The sequence below is a fragment of the Danio rerio genome, chromosome 21 (genome assembly GCF_049306965.1).
Source record: "Danio rerio strain Tuebingen ecotype United States chromosome 21, GRCz12tu, whole genome shotgun sequence".
In the NCBI taxonomy this organism is placed as follows: domain Eukaryota; kingdom Metazoa; phylum Chordata; class Actinopteri; order Cypriniformes; family Danionidae; genus Danio; species Danio rerio.
Genome location: NC_133196.1, coordinates 30537498 through 30559234, shown reverse-complemented (window position 1 = coordinate 30559234; position 21737 = coordinate 30537498). Strand labels below are relative to the sequence as shown.

At 35.2% G+C, this 21737-nt stretch overlaps 1 protein-coding gene across 5 annotated transcripts in view; it reads left to right on the top strand.

Annotated features, from left to right (window-relative positions):
* The window catches only part of si:dkeyp-50d11.2, a 195899-nt gene that overhangs the window by 4150 nt on the left and 170012 nt on the right, over positions 1–21737 (top strand). For 2 of the 5 annotated variants that reach the window (XM_021473433.3, XM_073935977.1), the window contains exons 5-21: positions 6106–6239; positions 6708–6876; positions 8131–8214; positions 8297–8382; positions 8467–8541; positions 11194–11354; positions 11436–11596; positions 14730–14741; positions 14883–15094; positions 17845–17884; positions 17973–18038; positions 19832–19889; positions 20017–20081; positions 20193–20261; positions 21259–21337; positions 21424–21540; positions 21628–21686. In XM_021473433.3, coding sequence (XP_021329108.1) covers positions 6106–6239; positions 6708–6876; positions 8131–8214; positions 8297–8382; positions 8467–8541; positions 11194–11354; positions 11436–11596; positions 14730–14741; positions 14883–15094; positions 17845–17884; positions 17973–18038; positions 19832–19889; positions 20017–20081; positions 20193–20261; positions 21259–21337; positions 21424–21540; positions 21628–21686 — 1647 coding nt within the window. Of the gene's footprint in view, positions 1–6105; positions 6240–6707; positions 6877–8130; positions 8215–8296; positions 8383–8466; positions 8542–11193; positions 11355–11435; positions 11626–14729; positions 14794–14882; positions 15095–17844; positions 17885–17972; positions 18039–19831; positions 19890–20016; positions 20082–20192; positions 20262–21258; positions 21338–21423; positions 21541–21627; positions 21687–21737 lie in introns of all 5 variants that reach the window. The other 3 variants (XR_012397211.1, XM_073935976.1, XM_073935978.1) reach the window with 3 other exon arrangements.

The window sequence follows — 21737 nt, the reverse complement described above, 5'->3', positions numbered from 1 at the left end:
CCATTGTGTCATCCTTCCTCCAGCGTGCAAAAGTGATTTCACTATTCATTTAGGATTGTAAAAATTAGTTTTTAGCGCTGTCACTCGTCTCTACTATTGTTGACAGACAGTTTGGCCTACTTATTAGAATTATGGGAATCATAGGCCCGACAATATTTAATTGGATAAACCTTTTTTTTTGTTCTACACCTCACCCAGAATATAAAAAATACATATAAATACATTTAGATCCTCTATTTTAATTAATACTATTGGAATTTGTAGAGACTTTTAACCAGCACAACAAAAAAATGTATCTGAAGACAATCACGTACTGCACCTTTAATGTGTTTACTACCTCAAACAACTAACAGTGCATTTATCACAGTATCTAGTTAATTATCTGTGTTAACATTAGTTATTGGAAAAACAGTTGTTCTTTGCTAGTTTCTGTTAACTCACAGTGCATTTACTAATGTTAATAATGCATTAGTAAAGATTGAACTAATATTAAAACATTCTGCTGTACAAGTATTGTTTATTCTTAGATCACGTTGATAAATACAATAACTAATGTAACCTTATTGTTTTGTAATATTGTTTGCTTTAAATAATAATGTCCACATAATGCATTGCATTATTATTGTACTTTAATTCCTGGTTCTCAGACAATGCTTATACTTAACCTCAACTTAACCCCAACTGATTGAAAATAATAATGATTCAATATAACATCGTGTCTTTGTTGTCTCTCAGAAAAGCACATCATTAATGTTTTTTTCTGAGGCAAAAAAAACTGTTATAGATATAATTAAAGTTAATTAAGCATCAGGATTGAAAATGACCTAATCCTGGTTTAGTCTAACCCCGATATTTTGAAACCCTAAATGATTAAAAGTGTTTTGGTGACAAACGGGTAAAATATGGGTGATTGAATTGGCAAACTATAAAGATTTTAAATTAAAATGAATTTGCATTTGATCCTTAAATAGGGTCTTTTAATATTAATTTTCTTTTTCAGTCAGCTATATATATATATATATATGGCTGTATATCGGCACTGGTTGGAGGAGTGCGTTGTGTGCGCCTTAGTGCCCCCACCAGTGCCGATATACAGCCATATCGAACTGCTACGAGTGTGATATTGCGTTTATACAACAGTTTGACGGCAAAATTGTGTATATAAAAACAAAATCAAACATGGAGAGTCTCAAAAACCCTTTTGTATGAGGAACTACTTTCTTCCAGATTCAAATCATAAGCTGACAGTTAAACAGTTGAGCGTGCATCTTTTAAACTTTAGATCTGTAGTGTCTGCTTTTTGCTGGATGTATGTTCTGATACGAGTTCTGATATTGCAGAATATCGCACGGCTATCAGCCAGATTTGAGAACCAGACAGAACTGTTGTATATATATATATATATATATATATATATATATATATATATATATATATATATATATATATATATATATATATATATAGTTGAAAGTAGAATTACTTCTAATTTTTTTTCCCAAAGTATGTCTGACAATATTTTGTCTTCTGTAGAAAGTCTTATTTGTTTTATTATTTATTATTATGTTATTCATTTTTTAAGACATGTTAAGGTCAAAATCATTAAATCGTGTGTGTGTGTGTGTGTGTGTGTGTGTGTGTGCGTGCGTGCGTGCGTGCGTGCGTGTGTGTGTGTGTGTGTAATCATCTGACCTGTTTATTTCCAAGTAAAATTGCCCGTAAACGTCACACTCCCTATAGTTAAAAATATATTATATGTCCTCAACCACACCAGAATTGCACTGACACTGCCAAGTGTACATTCATAGTTTATAAATGATATAACATGAAATATTACAATAGATATAGATATGTTTTGAGCCCATTAGTTAATCTCCTGCCACATTCCCTAAACCCTGTTTTTGTGAAAAATCCCAAACACGTCCTTCTTTCCAATGCAGGCGTGTAAACTGATCTGTTCCCCTTCCACTTGATTCTCCATAGCTCAGCAGATCTACATTAAGCCAGCCCACCCTGTCTGCTGCATGGCTATATATACAAGCCTCACCCAGAAAACGAAATGGCCACATCCTCTGCCAAATTCCCCTTCTGTTCTCCAGCCAGGAACCATTTAGGCTCAGTCACTCAGTGAATGCTTGTAGCGTTCAGAGCATTAGTGCTGCAGAGACACTTGGAGTTCTGCCAGCAGCACAGAGTGAACTGCTGTTTACATACAGAGACAAACACACAAACTGAAGATGATTTATTAGTTTATTTGTACTGAAAAAATGTGCTTTTTTTGTGAAGAAAATGTAGTTTGATACTAAGGACTGCTAGTTAATGTTTGGAGCTTGATGTTTATGAAAGCTGCTTTTTTACAGAAGCTCAAAGTTTTGATTTAAAATGTAGTAAAATAGTTATACATTTAAAATAATGTTTTCTAGTATACTGTATGTTAAAATGTAATTTATTCCTGTGATTCAAATCCCATTTTTGGCATTATTACTCACATGATCCTTCAGAAATCATTCTAATATGATGATTTAATGCTCAAGAAACTTGTCTGATCAATGCTGCCATTGCAATGCATCGTATTTGAAAACTTAACATTTTTTAATGAATAGAAAATGCTAAAGAAATATGCCATAACAACACACTTTTTTATTATCACTTCTGATTGATTAAATATGTCTTTGCTGAATAAAAGTCTTAAATTCTAAAATAAAAATCTGACTGACCAGAAACTTATAAACAGTAGTGTCTATATTTATAAATATTATATATATATATATATATATATATATATATATATATATATATATATATATATATATATATATATATATATATATATATATATATGTGTGTGTGTATATATGTATATATATGTGTGTGTGTGTATATATATATGTATATATTATATATGATATATATATAATATATATAAATATTATGCTAAAAAAAAGGTAGGGGCTAGAAAAATGTACTGGACCAACATGTACTGGAACATCAGTCTTTAAAAAAACATCTGCAATAATATATAAGCCAGCTGGAAAACTTACAGTAAGACTAAAACAAAAAGGAATAGATAGATGAGGAAACAGAGCAGGGTCTCCACATTAAGCTACATTGTATGGACAAAAAACCCAATATTAACCCATATTAACCAAAAAACACATAATTAAAGCATAATAAGAAGGTGTCTGTAGATTTTTGAGCCCATCATTCAGTTTGTCTATTTATTTACTTATGTATATATTCAGTTTTCATCATTTTAGTAATTATATTGAATACTATTTAAACTGTAAATAAAAATTAAGCAGTCATTATTTTTCATTTTGTTTTTAAGTTTTCAGCTCCAATACTCTCAAAAATCCTTCCGCATAAATCCACAGATTTTTACAAAATTTGGAGCGGAAAAGAAGTTTAAAAAATTTGCAGATTGTAAGGAGGATCATGATTAAGATATCTGATTATGAGGATGTATGTAAACATGTTTAAAAGTGCACTAAACAATATTTGAAAATGCTTTGACTACAGTGTCATAAAATGCATTTGCAGCCAAAAAGCATGTCTGTTCCACATTGTATGGCAGAATTCATTTTTTAACATAGTGTTAATAATGACATATTGACTTTTACCAACACACAACTAAAATTTCTTAGCAGCCATGTCTAAAATTAGAAAGTTATTAACCGTACATACAGCCAATTCCAGACATATGTTTATGTCATCTCAGTATTACAAGTATTGACAAGATAATTTCAAGTTTCTGATTGGGAAAAACTGTTTTTTTTCCTCATTATTAATTGCAAAACCTCAAATCCTTATCATGACCCTCACAGAAAAGTCACATGAGTTTCACATGTGAAACTCATGTGAAATTTCTGTAAGGGAGCTAAAAAGAACTGAAAGTGGTGAACATAAACTTTTATGCCAGGTCGTCTTTATCTATTCAGTGGTCTTGTTTCACTTCAATTGCTTTCAGCTTTACTCTACTTCTTACTACAACCCAGGCTCATTCTGATTATGTACCCTTATATACATTTCTGAGGAGAGGAAAATACATTCCAGAAGCTATGTTTTTTTTTTGCAGTTTTTGTTTTTGCTAATCCACCAGAGGCTGCTGTTTATGCTTTTTCAGATCTCAAATTTCTCTTTTGAGTGCCATTTGCGCCTGCTGTTCTCTTATACATCCACCAGAGGCCGCTGTTGACTGACTGACTTACTGCCTGACCAACTGGTCGAAACCCCACACCCACTCCTTTCCCTAAACCCAAGCAATAGTGTTTTCAAAAGGACCAATTGACCCGCCTACCCTCTTCCGTAAACCCAATCGACAGTGTTTTTAAAACCCCCTCACCCTGTTGTTTACTTGTTTATTAGATATTTTAGCTTTTGTTTTTGTTTTACCCGTATTCTGGAACCGTTCTTCATCAGACTCGAGCCCTGTTGTCATCACAGCATCATACCACCCCGTAGCGTTTGTTTTAAAGATCCAATGTAGCCATACGTAGTTCGGGTTGCATAATTCACGATCTCCAGAAATGTGAATAGGGCTGCGTTTTCAGAATGAGCCTGTGTTATCTTACTACCATGAAAAATTTGGAAACTTTAGCTCATCTATGAACATGATTTCTGCTGGAGTCTTATAGGATGTAATGAAGACACTCAATCATGACGTCATCAGACTGTGATGATTAGGGTTATGTCGAGTTCAGACTGCATGATTTTCAAAGTAGTCGTGTCACAGATGTTTTCACACTGCATGACTATCTGGGCTAGCGTTTTGTCGCTGCTTTGTTTACACTGCAAGATAGATCGGCGACTGGTGCTTTCATATTGCATGATTTAACAATAGGAAGAATCGCCGACAACATCAATCTACGCCTCACAGCCAAAAAGTATATATCGTAGTATATCTTTTGTTATTAACTACATAACGAGAAAGAAGCCTTTAATGGGGTAGAAAATGAACATATTTGCTCACATGGGTTTGAAGGGAAATAGCAATTTCTCCTTAACATTCTTTTTTAACTTTCTGTATGAAATGTCAAACAGACACAGGTGCTCCTGTCAAACATCCACTAGTTTTTACTCCATTTCTTAGGTCCAAATAAACGGTAAATGAATGCTTTTAACTTCTCCCTCAACCACCCACTGGCCTGCAGGTACACACACACACACACACACACACACACACACACACAAGTGAATGCTGCTCTCTCGTTGGCTGTAGGTGATCGCCGATGTTATTTTCAGTCAAAATTTATTTCACACGGCATGGTTTGAATCGCCGACAGCTCCAGATATTTAGCACGGCAAATATCTCACAGGCATCGGCAACACATCTGCGATTCTCTCAGGACTGCGTCCTTGATAGTTTATACTGTGTGATTGTCATTAGTGCAAGAGCACCGATTTGCCTGATTTCAGGCATTTGTCTGCGATTTCTCAAAACCTGTTGGCGAAATCTAAAATTGTGCAGTCTGAACTCGGCATTAGGGTTAGTGAATCCACTCCCTCTAGCCATGAAACTTAGTTACATACTGTCCCTTTACATGTATAGGTCACCCAAAAAAATGACGATTTACACTTTGATTACATACATATAACTTGTTCCAAATGTATTTGTTTTATCCTTCTGAACACAAACATCTTTTGAAGGATGTTGGTATCTAAAAAGTCGATCTCATTTTATTAATGAAATAATTATAGTACACTGTAAAAAAAAATCTGTAATTTTAAATAAACGAAGAAAAAAAATAACAGCAGTTAAATTACAGAAATTCACTTTAAAATAACAGAGGTTGAATAACAGAAATTTACTAGAAATTTAAACTTAAGGAAATTTCTGTAATTTAATGTGTTTTTTCAGTAAATTTCTATAATTTAACAGACATAAACTGAAATAAACAAAAATAAACTGTAAAATTACAGATTTTTTTACAGTGTAGCAAAAAATACTATTAGGGACAAGCAATGGTTTGGTTTGTTGTTTAAAATATCTTCTTTTGAGTTCATTACAAGAAACTCCTACAGGTTTTGCACAAGCAATGGTTGTATAAACAGAGTTTTGGGTGAATTGTCCCTTTAACAGCCATTGTTTTCTAATGTGTCCTCTAGTTTTGGCAGTTTGGGGACTGGGTGGATGTGGTGATTGATGACCGGCTGCCTGTCAGAGACGGAAAGCTGCTTTTCGTCCACTCAGCTGAGGGATCAGAGTTCTGGAGCGCCCTGGTGGAGAAGGCTTATGCAAAGTAAGAAAGCTTCAATCAGACCATTTCTCAGATAGTCTTTAGACCTGGGGCCTCGTTTTATAAAGCCATGCATATGAATCATCCTTAATTTAATCTAAGATTTCCTTTCTGAAATGTGTGTATGTGATTTAGAGCGACTGATTTAGATGAAATATGTATGCCTCTCTTCCAGCTGAGATATCGCTGAATTGCAAATGATTCTGAAATTGTGTTTTAGATGTCCGCCTCACAAATGCCCCAGTTAATCTCTTTAGCATATAAAAGAACAGCAGGCAACATGCAAATCCTTTACATGAGAGGTCCAAATACTCCAAATCTACCACTAGGAAAAGGGTATGCGCCTTCTCAGCACATCAAAGATTATTTTTATGAATCTGTATCTGGATTTTATTGTAGCCACGGTTTTATAAACGAGGCCCCGGGATCTTGTTTGGTTGTGTAATATGTGTATTGTTCTGAACATGGCAGGTTGAATGGCTGCTATGAGGCTTTATCCGGAGGCAGCACATCTGAAGGCTTTGAGGACTTCACCGGTGGAGTGACTGAGATGTATGAGCTGAAAAACGCTCCACCAAACCTTTTCAGCATCATCACACGAGCTGTGGAGAGAGGCTCCCTCATGGGCTGCTCTATAGATGTTAGTGTTGAAGAGCAACTTATCCATTCGTCATTCAAAACACTTTGACCTAAAAAGATCTGTAATATAATACTGTATAATGATATAATATAATATAATATAATATAATATAATATAATATAATATAATATAATATAATATAATATAATATAGGCGATGCAGTGGCGCAGTAGGTAGTGCTGTCGCCTCACAGTAAGAAGGTCACTGGTTCGAGACTCGGCTAGGTCAGTTGGTGTTTATGTGTGGAGTTTGCATGTTCTCCTTGTGTTCGTGTGAGTTTCCTCCGGTTTCCCCCACAGTCCAAAGACATGCCGTACAGGTGAATTGGGTGGGCTAAATTGTTTGTCGTGAATAAGTGTGTATGGGCTATTCGGGTCCTAATTAATTGGTTCAGGTGTGTTTGATCAGGGTTGGAGCTGAACTTTGCAGGAAGGTAGATCTCCAGGAACAGGGTCGAGCACCACTGGTCTAGTCCTTAAGGAGCAAAGATGGGCTGATCGCTACTTTGCCAACAAATATTATTTGTGTTTTCCCTACTGTCCCATCATATTTGGATTTGGGGTTGTATAAAGAATCAAAAAAGTATAAAGTATCAATTCCAGAACTCAGAAACAGGATTGATTCTGGCAATCCTAATTTTGGAAATTAGCAACCCTATAACGGAGGCTCTGGCAACTCACTCACTGAGTTACTATGGTTACTAACTAATGCTTGAGGGTAGAGCATTAATTTAGAACAATGTCAAAACTGACAACAACTACAGGTCCATTAAATGAATCACACCATTCAGCTAATATAATATAATATAATATAATATAATATAACCTAATATAATATAATATAATATAATATAATATAACATAATATAACATAATATAACATAATATAATATAATCGAGTAATTTGAATGAGGCAACACGGTGGTGCAGCGGGTAGCACAATTGCCTCACAGCAAGTAGGTCACTTGTTCGAGCCCCGGCTGGGTCAGTTTGCAGTTTGCATGTTCTCCCTGTGTTTGCGTGTGTTTCCTTTGGGTGCTCTTGTTTCCCCTACAGTCCAAACACATGCGGGTGAATCCTAGCCGGAAAGAAAATGAATGAATGAATGAATTTTGAATGACTTTCACTGGAGAGTCAATGGACGCTATAATGCTATTAAATAGCATAATAAAAGCATCTATAAGCATGCTAACCTTTATATTACCTTTGTGGGACTATTGTTCAATATTCAAACCCATATTGTATTGACTTTCAGATTACAAGTTTTTTTGACATGGAGGCCATCACCTTTAAAAAACTAGTGAAAGGCCATGCCTACTCCATTACCGGAGTGGACGAGGTGAGTACTGGATTTTGATTGACAACAATCTCAGCCAATTACACAACAGCTGATCACTGGCAGATGTAAATGTGTGGGCCAGGTGGAGTACAGACGAAGCCAGACCAAGCTGCTGCGCATCAGAAACCCTTGGGGAGAGGTGGAGTGGACGGGACCCTGGAGTGATGAGTGAGAATCATGTGAAGATGAAAAATTATTCATATTGTCATGTTGAATAGCTTTGTTGTATGATTTCACCACGTGTCAATTCAGGTCAAAGGAATGGCGTGAAATCGATGCATCTGTGAGGTCTCGTCTGCACAACTCTCAAGAAGATGGAGAATTCTGGTGGGTGTCTCATGTAGTTTTCTTTTATATCAATATAATGTGTGGTGTACTTGCATATTAGTCAGATAACACGTGGATTTTTGTTTACCTTCATGTCATTTCGTCTTCAGAAAACATTTATTTCAAAACAATTATTATATTATAATATACTGTAATGTAATGTAATATGTCCAGCTTGTCTAATCAAAACAGCAAAGAACACAAATGAAGATTTAAATCGATTTAATTTTGTCACATATCAGCAAATCTAAACAAGCTCAACCATACTTGATGCGCAAGAACAATTTCATTGGTTCTTGGTGAAGCTCAAATGTGTCACATAACTGGATAGAATCAACCTGATTGGTTCTCGAGCTTAAAGCAAGCATATATAAGCTTCTGTTTTTTTTTTCATTTTGCATTTTTTTTCTATGCATTAATGTTTATTTGCAAATAAAGGCTCAAATGACAGTTTCCGATCTTTTCATGAACATCTTGAATGTCATAGTTTTAGGTGAACATGCAGAAATCTTTCAGATTTTATTATAAATATCTTCATTTAGGTTCTGAAGACGAACAGATTTCTTTGGAATGATATGAGGTGAGGTGATGCAGTGGCGCAGTAGGTAGTGCTGTCGCCTCACAGCAAGAAGGTTGCTGGTTTGAGCCTCGGCTAGGTCAGTTGGCGTTTCTGTGTGGAGTTTGCATGTTCTCCCTCCGTTTGTGTAGGTTTCCTCCGGGTGCTCCGGTTTCCCCCACAGTCCAAAGACATGCGGTACACGTGAATTGGGTAGGTTAAATTGTCCTTAGTGAGTGTGAATGAGTGTGTATGGTTGTTTCCCAGAGATGGGTTGCGGCTGGTAGGGCACCCGCTGCGTAAAAAAAAAAAAAACGTGCTGGATAAGTTGGCGGTTCATTCTGCTGTGGTGACCCCGGATTAATAAAGGGACTAAGCTGAAAAGAATATGAATGAATAAATGAACATGAGTTGAGTAAATGACAAAACTGACATTTTTTTAGGGATTTTTAAAAATGAAAGCTCTAAATACAACTTGAGCTCAGCAGTTAAAGTTAGAGTATGTGTCACATTATTCTAAAAATAACACACTTAAAATTATACTTCACCCATAAATGTAGACTTTGATACCATTTTCACACCCTCATGTAATCATGTTTCAAGAGGTCACACTGATGATTGATTATAAAGCTTGTTTGGCATGCTGTCCCGGGAGAGAGCCCTGAGCTCAAAAGATCCTCGAGCCCGGGTCTCCCTCTCGTTTGCAGGGCAATCGGATCTCAGGAGCTCCTCTGCTGTTTGAAGCTAGTGAGCAATTAATGATTGTTATAAAAATACTACTTACTTGGAGCATGTATATGGTGCCGATTTGGATTAGTCAATTAACTTAAGTTGCATGTTTTTTGATGGTGGGAGGAAACCTGGGGACCCGGGGGAAACCCATGCGAGCACATGGAGTATATGTGAACTCCGCACAGAAACATTGACTGGCTTGGTAAGGACTAGAACCAGTGGCATTCTTGCTGTGAGGTAACAGTGCTAACTACTGGGCCACCAAGCCATCCATCTAGGAAAGGAGGAGGAGTAGAAGATGACTATATGGAACTTAAGTTATTTATGGAGACTTAGGATTAGTCTGATTGGTAAATCATATGATAGCTAATGCGGGACCAGCTGTGGTCAATCATAAGCACGTGAACCTCTCAAAATTTAATTCATTTAGTCATTTAAGTATATGCAGGGACAAAATGATTTAAGTTTAACCTGAGAAAACTTGTATGTTAATTTTGGTGCAAGTAAAATAAATAATATAAAAAAATACATGTAAAACGATATTTATTGTAAATGTATCAGTTTAAATCCTTTATGACTTTCTGTCCATATAATGTGATGGAAATGTTAAATATTGATGATTGAAAATTATATATTGATATCATAAATTGATTAAGGTTTTGCTAAAGTAAAGAACAAATGCATTATAATCATTGGGCTATTACATTATAGTAATGTCTAATCTACTGGTTGTTAAGAAGCTGTAGAGAAATTCATTATACATTATAACATTGGCGGCGCGGTGGCGTAGTGAGTATTGCTGTCTCCTCACAGCAAGAAGGTAGTCGATTCAAGCCTCAGCTGGGTCAGTTTGCATTTCTGTGTGGAGTTTGCATGTTCTCCCCATGTTCGTGTTTTTTTTTTTATTCGGGTGCTCTAGTTTCCTCCACAGTCCAAACACGTGCCATAGGTGAATTGAATAAGCTAAATTGGCCATAGTGTATGTGTGTGAATGAGTATATGGGTGTTTCCTAGTGATGGGTTGCAGCTGAAAGAGCATCCACTGTGTAAAACATATGCTGGATAAGTTGGCGGTTTATTCCGCCAACTAATAAAGGCACAAATGAATGAATAAACATAACAGTGTCTTTAAAAATGCCTGTGAGCCCATCATTGGGATCCTTTTTTTTTACAGAGGCTGTGTGTGTTATCTGATTTAAAACAATTAAAAGACAAACTTTGTCTGACTTTATTCAGTTTCAGTATGTAAGAAAATGATTTGCCATTACAATAATAAAATTCAATGTTGTTAAAAACATTACACCCTCCTAAAACTTTTAGCAATCGACTAGCTTTAAATAAGACTATTTTTTACACACCCCCAGGATGGCGTTCAGTGACTTCAAGCGAGAGTTCAGCAGACTGGAGATCTGTAACCTGACAGCGGATGCGCTCCAGAGCCGAGAGGTGAAAAAGTGGAACTCATCGCTGTATCCTGGTGAATGGAGAAGAGGATCCACTGCTGGCGGATGCAGGAATTATCCAGGTACCTTCTCCACCAGAGTCTCTTTATTGCTTTTAGGCTGAGACATCGCTCTTGAATTAAACACTGATTCTCTCAACACAGCAACATTTTGGATCAATCCCCAGTTTAAAATAGTGCTGAAGGAACCAGATACTGACAATCAAGAAGGCTGCACTTTTCTAGTGGCTCTGATGCAGAAGAATCGCAGACAGTTACGGAGGGAGGGCAAAGACATGGAGACCATTGGATTTGCCATTTATGAGGTAGAAAACCTGATATTTTATTGGGCCGGGTAATAAGTGCAATCACAATTAAGTAGATGTTAGATGTTTTAGGATGTAGCTATCAGTTCTTCTTTTGTAAATACAGTGCTCAGTATAAATGAGTTGAATATTTTTACTCATTTCTCAGTGAACATCGTTAATATATTTTGCTAGATTTCAACAAAACAGATTTATTAAATAGATATATTTATTACAATTATATTTTAGAATATATTAATATAATCTTTAGAAACAGAAATATAATACATTTAAATTCAAGAAAAATATTGTAAAATATAAATATCAACTACAAAATAAAAAATACAAAAAATAAATGTTTTGATTCTTATGTTTTCCTCTTTTTAAAAAAAAATTGTATTGAATTATTGAATTTTTTTTCTAACAAATAAATTTGAGTGTTCTTATTTTTGGACAGTTATTGTAAGTTATTTATTTAGATTAGTTGCATATTTGGCTGATCTAATGTATATGCACAAATTTAATATTGTAGAGCATCTAAAAAGAGAGATTTGTGAGGGGTGTACTCGTATATGATGAGGACCATATTTTGTATTGTAGAGGACAATTTCACACAAAGCCCATTCACACAAAGCATGACAAGTTCGACTGAAGATTTTCGGAATCTTGTAATAGTGTTTCTTTTAAGCCATTAAATTGACTAATCGCATGTTCATAATATTCATCTAACTATTTAAGTACATGCAGGGACAAAACAAAATCTTTAAGCTGAGAAAAAAACAGGCCTACTGAAAAGTTGTATGTAAACAAATAATACTAAAATTGTATGTAAAACAAATATTAATTAATTAATTTATTGTAAAAGTATCTATTTTAATTTGTATTAAAAGCAGTTATTTTACCTTTATAATTTTTTAAAAGCCACCTACAGTAAGTACTTTGACTTGTACATCATAATTGCTTCTAATGTTTTTAAAATATTCCTTGAATTATACTTAAAGGGATAGTTCACAAATATTTCAGTTATGTTTATGATTACTCACCTCTGAAGAATATTGTGAAGAATGCTGAAAACCTGTAACCACTGACTTCCATAGTTTTTGGTTTCCCTTATGTGGAAGTCAACGGTTTTTAACAGGCTTTCGTTTTTCTTCTTTTGGGTTCAACAAACTTATAAAGGTTTAGAATCTGTTGAGGGTGAGAAAATAATGAATGCATTTTCATTTTGGGGTTTACTATCCCTTTAAATGTGATAGTCAAATATTTCCCAAGTGATGTTTAATGGAGCAAGGAAATTCTTAAAGTACTTACAATATTTTTTTATTTGGTTCTCTTAGTGACTGGAATAAGCATAGTTTTAAAAAATTTAAAACAATTTTAAGGTCAGTCAAGCCTTTAATTTTGGAAAATAACTAGAAAAAATATTATGTATTGTTATCGTAGTAAAGGCAAAAGAAGTTAGATATTGAAAATGTAATTTGATGATTGAATGTGTTAACAAAAATTAACACTTCATTTAACAGAACTTAAATAAATAAATGTCATAATAAATAAATTAATATATATTGATTCATTCATTTTCTTGTCGGCTTAGTCCCTTTATTCATCAGAGGTCGACACAGCGGAATGAACCGCAAATTATCCAGCATATGTTTTATGCAGCAGATGCCCTTCCAGCTGCAATTCAACACTGGGAAACACCTACACACTCTTGCATTCACACTTCACATTCATACTCTACGGCCAATTTAGCTTGTTCAATTCACCTATAGCGCATGTGTTTTGACTGTGGGGGAGCACCTGGAGGAAACACACAGGGAGACCATGCAAACTCCATACAGAAATGCCAATTGACCCAGCCAAGGCTCGAACCAGCAACCTTCTTGCTGAGAGGCGATTGTGCTACCCACTGCGCCACCGTGATGCTCATTAATATTTATTTATTTTATTTTTTACTATATTTTTATCATCCTTTGTGTGAATAGATATCTTGCTATTAATATATGTGTTATTCAGAAATGTTTAATTCAGTAAAGCAGGGGTGTCCAAACTACGGCCCGCGGGCCATCTGCGGCCCGCAATCAGTTTTGTGGCGGCCCGCGAGGCTTTTTATAAATATCAATAGAATCTGGCCCGCTATACAAAAAATGAACGTAATTCAATAAATAACCACCGGGTGTCGCTATTATACGCATTCAATTAAGCAGCAGTTCTTGTTATGATCTATCTATCTATCTATCTATCTATCTATCTATATACAGTATATATATATATATATATATATATATATATATATATATACACACACACACAGTTGAAGTCAGAATTATTAGCCCCTCTTTGATTTATTTCTTCTTTTTTAAACATTTCCCAAATGATGTTTAACAGAGCAAGGACATTTTCACGGTATGTCTGATAATATTTTTTCTTCTGGAGAAAGTCTTACTTGTTTTATTTTGGCTAGAATAAAAGCAGTTTTTAATTTTTTATGAACCATTTTAAGGTCAAAATTATTAGCCCCTTAAGTCTTCAGAAGAAACCATTGTTGCCTAATTAACTTGCCTAATTACCTTAATTTGACTAGTTAACTTAACTAACCTAGTAAAGTCTTTAATGTCACTTTAAGCTGTATAGAAGTGTCTTGAAAAATATCTAGTCAAATATTATTTACTGTCATCATGGCAAAGAGAAAATAAATCAGTAATTAGAAATGAGTTACTAAAACTATTATGTTTAGAAATGTGTGGAAAAAAATTCTTCTCTCCGTTAAACAGAAATTGGGGAAAAAATAAACTGGGGGGCTAATAATTTAGGGAGGCTAACAATTCTGACTTCAACTGTATATATATATATATATATATATATATATATATATATATATATATATATATATACACACACATCTATATATGTGTGCCTGTGTGATGTATGTAAAATTTGGCCCGCGACAACGTTTTTTTTTTTGCATCTGGCCCTCGGCCCAAAAAGTTTGGACACCCCTGCAGTAAAGTATGACAAAAAGCCACAGTTCTGCTAGGATTACATTAATGTACATTATAAACATAGGACATGTTGGTTGCTAAACAAGTGAATCCAATTATTTAAAAAACTGATAGATTAATAATGTTTTTAACCTTTTTTCTGAATCTTACAGGTCCCTAAAGAGGTATGAGATCATCAACTCATCATTATCATTTAAACCATTAGTTATCAGTCAGGTTGGTGCTTAGGCTGCACTTTGACCTCAGTTTAGACCGTAGCGCTGGTCAGCTGAGATGTGCAGTGATGTTTGTCCCCTCTCTGTCAGTATCTTGGTCGGGTTGGTGTGCATCTGAAGCGGGATTTTTTCCTCAAGCACACGTCCAGCGCTCGGTCAGAGCTCTTCATCAATCTTCGAGAAGTGAGCTCACGCTTCTCACTGCCAGCAGGAGAGTATATCATCGTCCCGTCCACTTTTGAGCCCCAGAAAGAAGGAGACTTTGTGCTCAGAGTGTTCTCGGAAAAGGCGACCGACTCGCAGTGAGTGACCATACACTAAGTCATGATTTATATTTCAGGGTTTTTACTTTTCAGACAGATAATATATAATAAAATATCATTTCAATATGGTTTTAAAGTAAATAAATGACGGTTTAAGTTTTACATTAGTTATTAGGTAACCTCTTAAGACCCTAGGTGTATTTTTACATGCATTTTTCTTATTTCTGTTTGCTATTTGGGCATATTGGAACCTAATTAGAATAAAAATATAAGTATCATCTTTTGATAAGATGTACTTTTAGAGAAAAATGATGTCCATATATGTGCACTTGTGGTCTGAATTTGCATGAAACACTGTTTCCTGACTGTTTTTAATGCATATATAACATATAATTATTTTTTTTTACATGTTTTGACTATCAGAGAGTAAAAAACAATTTTTTTCCCATTTTGGACAGTTGAAAATAGTGTTTGGGACATTTCATATGCTGCAAAACAGTTGCAGGATGACACTGTATGTCTGCAACAAAATTTCAAGAGTTCACACTTAGCCGATGATTGATTATAAAGCTTGTTTGGCATGCTGTCCTGGGAGAGAGCCCATAAGATCCTCGAGCTCGCGGTTCCCTCCTGTTTGCAAGGTGAGAGGGGAGTTTGAGCTTAGGTAGATCTCGAGAACTCCCCTGCTGTTGTAACTAATGTAGTAACTGATGAACAGATAGTGATTGCTCTTAAGAGATAACCATTTACCAGGAGCATGTCTATGGTGCCAATTTGAATTAGTCAATTAACTTTTACATGTTGTTTGACGGTGGGAGGAAACCGAGGAACCCGGGGGAAACCCACATGAGCACAGGGAGAACGTGTAAACTCCGCACAGAAACATCGGCTGGCTTGGTACGGACTAGAACCAGTGACGTTCTTGCTGTGAGGCAACAGTGCTAACCACTGGGCCACCGTGTCACCGATCTAGGAAAGGAGGAGGAGTAGGGGTGGAAGGGGGGATTCTTTAAAACGAAGATGGCTGTTATATGGAACTTAGGGTATTTATAGTGGCTTAAGCAGGTCGCACACCAGAAGCGCCGCTCGGCGGCGCGCCGCGCAGCGCCACGCATTTTAGAATTCTAAACATAGGTTTCTATCAGGATACACACACCGGCGCCGCAAGTCGGCGGCTGTCGGCGGCGCCCGGCGACGGCTCAGGACGCAGTTCATTTTTCAGCCGCGCCACAGAGCGCCATCTGATTAGTTTCATGTTAAATATCATTCGAATGTGCGCGTCTGGTGTGTGATACCTTAAACTGTCATGTACGCGCCGTGTCGCGGCGCCGAGCGGCGCTTCTGGTGTGCGACCTGCTTTAGTAATCATCTGATTGGTGAATCATAAATTGAATAATGCGGGGCTGGCTGCAAGCAATCATAAGCACATGATCCTCTCGAAATTAGTTGATATATAAACTTCACATAAAACATTTAAAGTGTTTTAATTAGACACTAAAGAGCTAAGATGTGCTGTCCACGTATGTGGACACTCAAGCCCTAGGAGGGTAAATATTTTTTATATGTTAACATATACATAAAACATAAGGAAAAGATCTCAGATACAAGCTGCTGAAATGAGTTTCCTTCGCAGGGTGGCAGGGCACACCTTTATAGATAGGGTGATGAGCTCTGTCACCTGGAAGGGCGCTCAAAGTAGAGCTGCTGCTCCTTCACATTGAGATAAGTCAGCTGAGTTGGCTCGGGTATCTGTTTCGGATGCCTCCTGGACACCTACCTAAGGAGGTGTTCCAGGCATGTCCCACTGGAAGGAGACCTCGGGAAGACCCAGGACACGCTGGAGGGACTATGTCTCTCGGCTGGCCTATGAATGCCTCTGGATCCCCCTGGAGGAGCTGGAGGAGGTGTCCGGGGAGAGGCCCCGGAAAATCAATTGAAAATAAATGAATGTTTGCATAAAATGGTAACACTTTACAATAAGGTTTTGTTAGTTAATATTAGATAATGTATTTACTAACATGATCAGTACAATTATTACAGTATTTATTTAGCTTAGTTAATCTTAGTTGATAGAAATAAAGTTGTTTATGTTAACTCAGTTCATTATAAACGTTAACAAGCATGAAGTTAATATTTTAATAACACATTAATAAATGCTGTACAAATATTGTTCATTCTTAGTTCATTTTAGTGAATATTTAAACTAACAATAACCAATGAAACCTTACTGTAAAGTGACGCATATAATATTATGTCAATAAGTAGCTTTAATGAGTTAACTAAGAATTATATATGTATGTATATATATATGTTTTTGTTTTTATTTGTCATTCTTATCATTTTTCAGTATTTAGAATGTTATTGCTTCTTATATATATATATATATATATATATATATATATATATATATATATATATATATTAAGGTTTATTTACAAGTGCATACTGTATATTCAAAAGTGATATATATATATATATATATATATATATATATATATATATATATATATATATATAATGTAGCGATAATGTATATTAATATATTTGTAATGTAGTTATTATATATTATTTTTATTGTGTTAACAAATCATAGTTTGGGATATTAAATATGGATCCTTTAGAATTTGACAGCATTTGTTTGAAAAGACAATGTGCTAATGTACATTTAGCTATTTATATAAATAAAAAATAATATATATATTCTTATAAAAAGAAACATTTTAAATGCATCACTGTTAAAAAGCAAACCAAGGAAAAAAGCAAGACACTTTTTTTTTCTTTGACTGCAGGGAGTTAGATGATGAAATTTCAGCAGACGTCCCGGAGGAGGTGAGTTTCCCTTGTATGCATTTGCAACAATACAGCACACAGATGGATCCTGGGAGGTTTTGAATTACGTTTTGTTTTTTTATGACAGCCCGTGCTACAGGAGAGCGACATCGACGAGGGCTTCAAGGCACTTTTTGCAAAGCTGGCAGGGCCGGTAAGACAGAAGACAGTGGAAAGTGTTTATCCGCTTATTAAGTCTGACGTCAAACGTCTCAATTTCTGTGTCCAAACACTTTTTAAAGCCAAAAGCGAACAAAAATGCAAATAATATAAGCTCCAAATGTGCTGTATTAAAATTGAAAATCATGATTATAATATTTATATCCATGTCTGAATCTCAAATGCTCAGAGAGTAGCTGTGTTTTCATCCACCTATTTTATGATCATTTTGGAATACTGATTTAAGAAAAATTCTTAATGGAAACGCCAAGTTGTACATACATTATGCGGACAACGGACCCTTTCATAAGCCTGCTGTGACGCGTTTAACATTCATCATAATCTTAAATCCTTAAAAGTTTTATTGTTCTGATTTTATTTAAAGCATATGAACATTTAAATGCATTTTGTATGTACTATGTCATCTTTGTGTCAAATTACAAAAGACGCATTACTGCTTATGGGAGGTGTTCTGATGCAGCGTCTAGAGTAAATTTGAGGTTATTCTCTCCTCTGGTTGCCGTTATCAGTCTCACGCTATTTCATCCTTTTTTCTAAAGGTCTTGATAACATCATTGTGGAGTTTTTCTTTTAATATTTCAGCAAATAGGATTGTGAAAAAATTGATTTGTTGTACTCTCTCATTTACTGCGCTCTAAGTTTACCCAACTATGATGTCTTTCGCTACTGAGAAACCTGGAAATGTAAAAAGAGTCTACTAAGTAGGATAAACTTTCATTCAATAAGAAAAAAAATGTACTACAATGGAGACACATTTACTAGTAAATAAATTCCAGTATGAGCATTAAAAAAAGTGATTTTGTTATAAGAGAACTTGTGACAGCGTTAATAGACAAACCAGTGGACTGACCACATTGCACGACATGTTGTTTTGGTCATTCTAAAAACATACAACATATTGTTATCTCCAGAACTACTACAAGGTAACGTAACTAATTTACTGTTTTTCAGTTTAGTGGATAATTCATGCAAATTCACACAAGTTCAGTCGTACAAAAATGTACATTTTTGAAAAGGAGGCATGGCACCAAACCCCATTCCTAAACCCAACCGTCATTGGAGCATGAGCAAAATGTACTAAAATACGAATGAGATCGTACAAATTCATACGAATTAGCCACTAAATAAAAAAAGTTATACAAATTTGTGTTAGATAGCTTAACCCAGGGATGGGCAAACTGGATCCTCGAGGGCCGGTGTCCCTGCAGAGTTTTGTTCCAACACTAGTCAAACACACCTGAACAAACTAATCAGTGTCTTCAAGATCACTTGAACTCTATAGGGAGGTCTGTTTGAATAGGGTTGGAGCTAAACTATGCAGGACACTGGCTCTCCAGGATCAAGTTTGCCCACACCTGGCTTAACCAGAACTCTTAAGTGGCAAGTCCTTTATTATATAAGAAAAAAAAGGCCCACGATGGCTTCTAATGGAACAAATTCCTTCTTTTTTTTTTTTTTTTTTTTTTTTTTTTTTACATTTGGCACCAGCTTATGACAAGTGTCTAATTTGTTCTCTTTCTCTCATTGGATAGAAACAGTGCTTTAATCACAAAAGTTTTATGCAATATTTCAGTTTTGTGCATAAATTGAATCCACTAATCTTTGCACAGACACACAGCTAGAGACTCATTTTTTTAGAACTAAATATATATGTATATACGCCTGTTGATTTTTCGCAATTCACATTGGGAGTCGAAGCTTGCACCCAGAAACCATACTTTAGTTTTCTGTTATGCCCAATATTGAATAGTTTGCTCTGATCTACAGGAAATGGAAATCAATGTGGCAAAACTTGAGATGATTCTGAATCGGGTTGTCAGCAAACGTTAGTATGCTTATGTCAAGCACATTTCACAATGATTTGTTTTTAAATTTTCTAAAACACAAATTCCCACATACATTTCCTAAAATAAGCCAGTTAAATAAGCCCATGACTGTTTTTTGTTTTACAGATAAAGATATAAAAACAGATGGATTTGGCAAAGAGACTTGCAGAGGCATGATAAATCTCATGGATGTATCCTTTAATCGAAAAAATTACGCTATTCTTCTACACTCATGAGTTTTGTAGGTTAAAATGTAAATAGTGTGAATTGGAGTCTCAGTTCATCCTTGACCTGCCATGAAGACTACTGGGACTGGAAAGCTGGGACTGACAGACTTCCATGTGCTCTGGGAGAAGTTCAAACGATATCTTGTCAGTGGCTACATTTTGTGTTTGCCTTAACATGTGTTAAATATATACGAACACTTTAAAGTTTTGGGGCATTTTGTTATTTTTAGAATAAAGCTAAAACTTTCATTTAGCAAAGGATTCAATGAATTTAATCAAAAGAGTGAATAAATACATTTTACATTTCAAATAAATGAATGATAAACACTTCATTATAAGAAACAATGCATGAGCACCAAATCAATATATCAAAATGATTTCTAAAGGATAATGTGGCACTGAAGGTGCAGGGTTTTTCTGTCTAAATGTGAAACTTTTTCAGGTAAAAGTTTAAGATTATAGGCTGTTGCTTGCTAGCGTGTATCTCATATGTTTGACATTTTAAATCAACGTACTGTATACCATGTTTCACAGATTAAGTTTTCTAGCATGTTAATCACATGGCTAACATGATTTAGCTTGTTGCCAGCGTGATTCTTACATTTTTAGCATGTTGCTGGAATGAATTACAAGTTTGTAAACATGACTTAACAACTGCTAACTGTCATAGCAATATGCTAATTTATGTTAGCTATGCCTAAACTTAAAATAACCCAGTGCTAACATGGTTAAACATTAACATATTTCAAACATGGTTAACATGAGTTAAAGAGATAGTTCTTCTACAACTAAAAATTCTGTCATCTTGAACTCTTCACTTGTCACAAACCTGCTTGACTTTCTTTCTTATGTTGAACACAAAAGAAAATCTTTAGCGAAATCATGTAAACCAGTAACTATTCACTTCTATAGTATTTATATTTCCTACTATTTGTGTCAATGGTTACTGGTTTTCGACTGTGGTCAACAGAAAAAATAAATTAAAGAGTTTTGGAACCAGAGTGAGAATAAATAGTGAGTAATTATTTATTTTTGGGTGAACTCTCCCATTAACTATATTTAATTGGCATTACCAACATGTTTCTAACGGTTGAATGGTGGTGTATATGTTAACTGTCTCTTTGTTTCAATAAATTACTAGGCAGTCTTTAGGGAGTTTGACATAGACAAGTCTGGCACAATGAGCTCTTATGAAATGCGTCTCGCTTTAGAATCAGCAGGTATCTTTCACTTAATGCAACACTATTTATTTATTTATTGTTACTGTGATAAATTATGTTTCTAAAGAATTGAATTCTTTTGTAAGGCTTTAAGTTGACCAACAACCTGTTCCAGCTGATAATCCTGCGCTATGCAAAGTCAGACCTCAATGTGGACTTTGATAACTTTGTGGCCTGTCTGATCCGCCTTGAGACTATGTTCAGTAAGTGTGCAAAGCAGAAAGCACAATCTTATTTATGAATACTTTTAAAGTAGATGTCAAACTGTAATGTCTTATTTATTCCACCAGAAACGTTTAAAACATTGGACGCTGATGAAGATGGACTTGTATCCTTCAGCTTTGCCCAGGTTGGTCTTTAATGCTGACAACGAAACTTTCAAATAGCAAATGCTTGCCTT